Here is a 2,829-nt window from a genome sequence, read left to right as displayed (position 1 = left end):
TTCCGTTTCGATTTCTTCTCTATTCCATTTTATTCAAATTGGAATGTTGTCATGATAATATCTCATGGCATACTGATATTATTAAAAAAATAGATAAAAATAATATCTACAAATTTTGTTATTAGGTGATTCTCTTTCCTTTCCAGTTGATTAATTTTAGTGAATTATAATTAAATATCGTACATTAACGACTCCTAGCCTCTTAATTATGTAGAATATAAGACCAAAAATTTTTATTTACTTGGAAAGAAGAGTTTCATGAAGAATAATGTATGGTAGAAGTGTTAAAAGTGATTTTATTTTGTCCATGGAGTTAATAAACGTGTTACGCTCGTATCCCAATCATCTCCATTCTCAAAACCAAATCTTCCTTTTAACAACTGTATCACAAATGAATTTTACCACGTTTCTACGTTGGTTGTCATTAAAAGTTCCATTTTTAATGCCAGTTCTACAAAAAACAATTTTTTTATACTATTCCCATCATATATATGCCTCATATCGAAATTTATTGATTGCAACAATGTTTGTGACATCGAATTTAACTTATTATTTATTTTTTAATTTAAAGAATGTCTTAAAATATCTTCCAAGATTCACCCGAAGTTCTATTATCTCATTTCCGCTAACCGAGAGTGTGACATAGTTGCAATTAGTGACCTAAACGGCTGATCTCCGCACCCTCGCCTGACCATTCACGGGACAAACGTTCAGACGTGATCTAGACAAACATTGGAATTTGTACCTTTTCATTACCCTCAAGTGTTCGGTGTTCAACTTCTTTTTCTATTTTTGTTTCATTTGTTCCTATCGTTCCGATACATTTAACAGCAATTTGGCAATTTGTTCGCGTGAGGACAACTCGGAATTTTTTCAATTCGATGGCGGATAAAAATTTTGAAAGCTTGAAAATATATGAAATATGATAACATGAAATATTAAGAACGTTTTAAATTCCAGAAGAAAAAAATAATTAACTCCAATTCAGTAGCTTTAGAATAAAAATTGAATTAAAACTGATTCTGAAAATATTTATTGAAATGATATTCCAATCTGTTGATATAAAATTATATTCCCAGTACTATATATCCATTATTAACCTTCAGCTTCTCCTTCACCACCTTCTTCACCACCTCCTTCTCCACCTTCTTCGCCTCCTTCGCCAGCATCAGGTGCGTCACCACCTTTAACTGCTAGTGCAGCTATCAGAGCTGCACCAATCCCACTACCATCTTCAGATAACATCACTTTACATGTATATGGATCTGGTTGAAGAAGCTCCGAAACTTGCTGCATTATAATATCGTGAAAATGCGGATGGTTTTTATATAGGGTACCATCAATACCAACAGTTGTTTGAGGGGACTGCATTTTTCTGATTAAAGTCGTAATCAAACAAGACACTAATACAGCAGCTCTTCTAGAAAAACATTGACACAAATATTTTAGATCATTATAATCTTGTTCGGTGGCATCCGTCATCCCTAAACTATCACAAATTTCTTTTACTTTAGTGAAATTACCCGGTGGATCTGATTCTATCTCAGAAACGAACTTAGTTTCAAATTTATCAGGGGTATTGAAATCATCTGAGAGTGTACCACCGAACATGATACCTTCGTTAGTGAATCTAACAGCTGCTAATCTAACAAGTTCTCCTAAATACATCCCTGATATCATTTTTTCGTGTAATTGTTTACCAGGATTGATTGAATTGGCGTCAACATCTATATCGTATTGTGTTCTACAAAAATCTAAAGCACCATCATCACCGAATGCACCAGACTCTAAATTTATTATAACAACACCAGAACCTTCGTCTGGTTCGTCAAATAATTCAGCATTAGATTGCTTCTCTACGTAGCAACCATTGGTACCAGTACCGACTATGAGACCTATTTTACAATTCGGATCTTTGAAGGCGCATGCCATTAACGTACCAGTAGTATCGTTGACAACAGCTGCTACGTTTATCGTAACATCTCCACGTCGGGCGATAGCTTCTTCTAAAAGTTGAACCACGTCATTACCTATCACTCCATCGCAGCTAAATCCTTTAGTCCACCGTTCGAGGATGCCTACCTTAAGACCTTTCTGTTCTAATGGAAAACTGAAGGTGAATCCTAAGGGAAGATTATCGTTGTTTACTCCCTTTTCCGTAGTATACTCTGATAAGCATGTGGCTATGAAATCGAATAATTCTTCACCGGGTCCTGTCATAGTCTCCTGTGGTATACTGTATATTTTCTGATCCATTGTGTAAGATTTGTTCGCGAGCTCTACCAAAAGGACTCTGAAATTACTTCCACCTAGATCTAAAGCAAGGTATTTTCCTGTTTCCGATCCGTCGGGTAAATTCTGAACGTAAGTTGGGAAACATTTTACTATAGAAGTAGGATGTGTATCCATTTTCAATCCCCTCTCAATATTGTCTAAAAATGATTTCATATATGTTTGCATTTGATCTTGGGTTATAATCAGCTCTGTACATTTTTCTATCAATTCTTTTCGTGCTGGTATAACTTCAATACTGCGGAGACTTGGTGGGTTGCAAACTACGCTTTTGCAAGTGGCCATTGGAATTTAGAAAATTTATATATACAGAAAATTTGGAAATCTTCACATATCACAATTTTTTTTGACACTTATGTCATTTTGAAACCATAGTCTACTTCACAGTTAGTACGGTCACAGATTAACCATACAATTTAAGATTTTGCAAATAAAACGAATGAGGAAATTCAAGCTCAAATGCTTTTTGAATATTGAGCTACTACAATTTAAGTAAGTCTTCCAGAAAAAGAGTGATTTCATTGTAGTATCCACAAT

General features: G+C 34.6%; 1 protein-coding gene across 1 annotated transcript; it reads right to left on the bottom strand.

Annotated features, from left to right (window-relative positions):
* Positions 1-1,095: 1,095 nt before the first annotated feature.
* LOC130445344 (hexokinase type 2-like) lies at positions 1,096-2,577 on the bottom strand. Its single transcript, XM_056780924.1, has one exon. It carries the CDS (start codon positions 2,575-2,577, stop codon positions 1,096-1,098), a length of 1,482 nt encoding a protein of 493 aa, XP_056636902.1.
* Positions 2,578-2,829: the final 252 nt, after the last annotated feature.

The sequence above is a fragment of the Diorhabda sublineata genome, chromosome 6, assembly GCF_026230105.1.
Source record: "Diorhabda sublineata isolate icDioSubl1.1 chromosome 6, icDioSubl1.1, whole genome shotgun sequence".
Taxonomy (NCBI): domain Eukaryota; kingdom Metazoa; phylum Arthropoda; class Insecta; order Coleoptera; family Chrysomelidae; genus Diorhabda; species Diorhabda sublineata.
This window is presented reverse-complemented; position numbering and strand designations above follow the sequence as displayed.

Coding starts and splice junctions, on each gene's coding strand:
- LOC130445344 (XM_056780924.1), bottom strand. CDS start 2,577: ATGGCCACTTGCAAAAGCGTAGTTTGCAACCCACCAAGTCTCCGCAGT.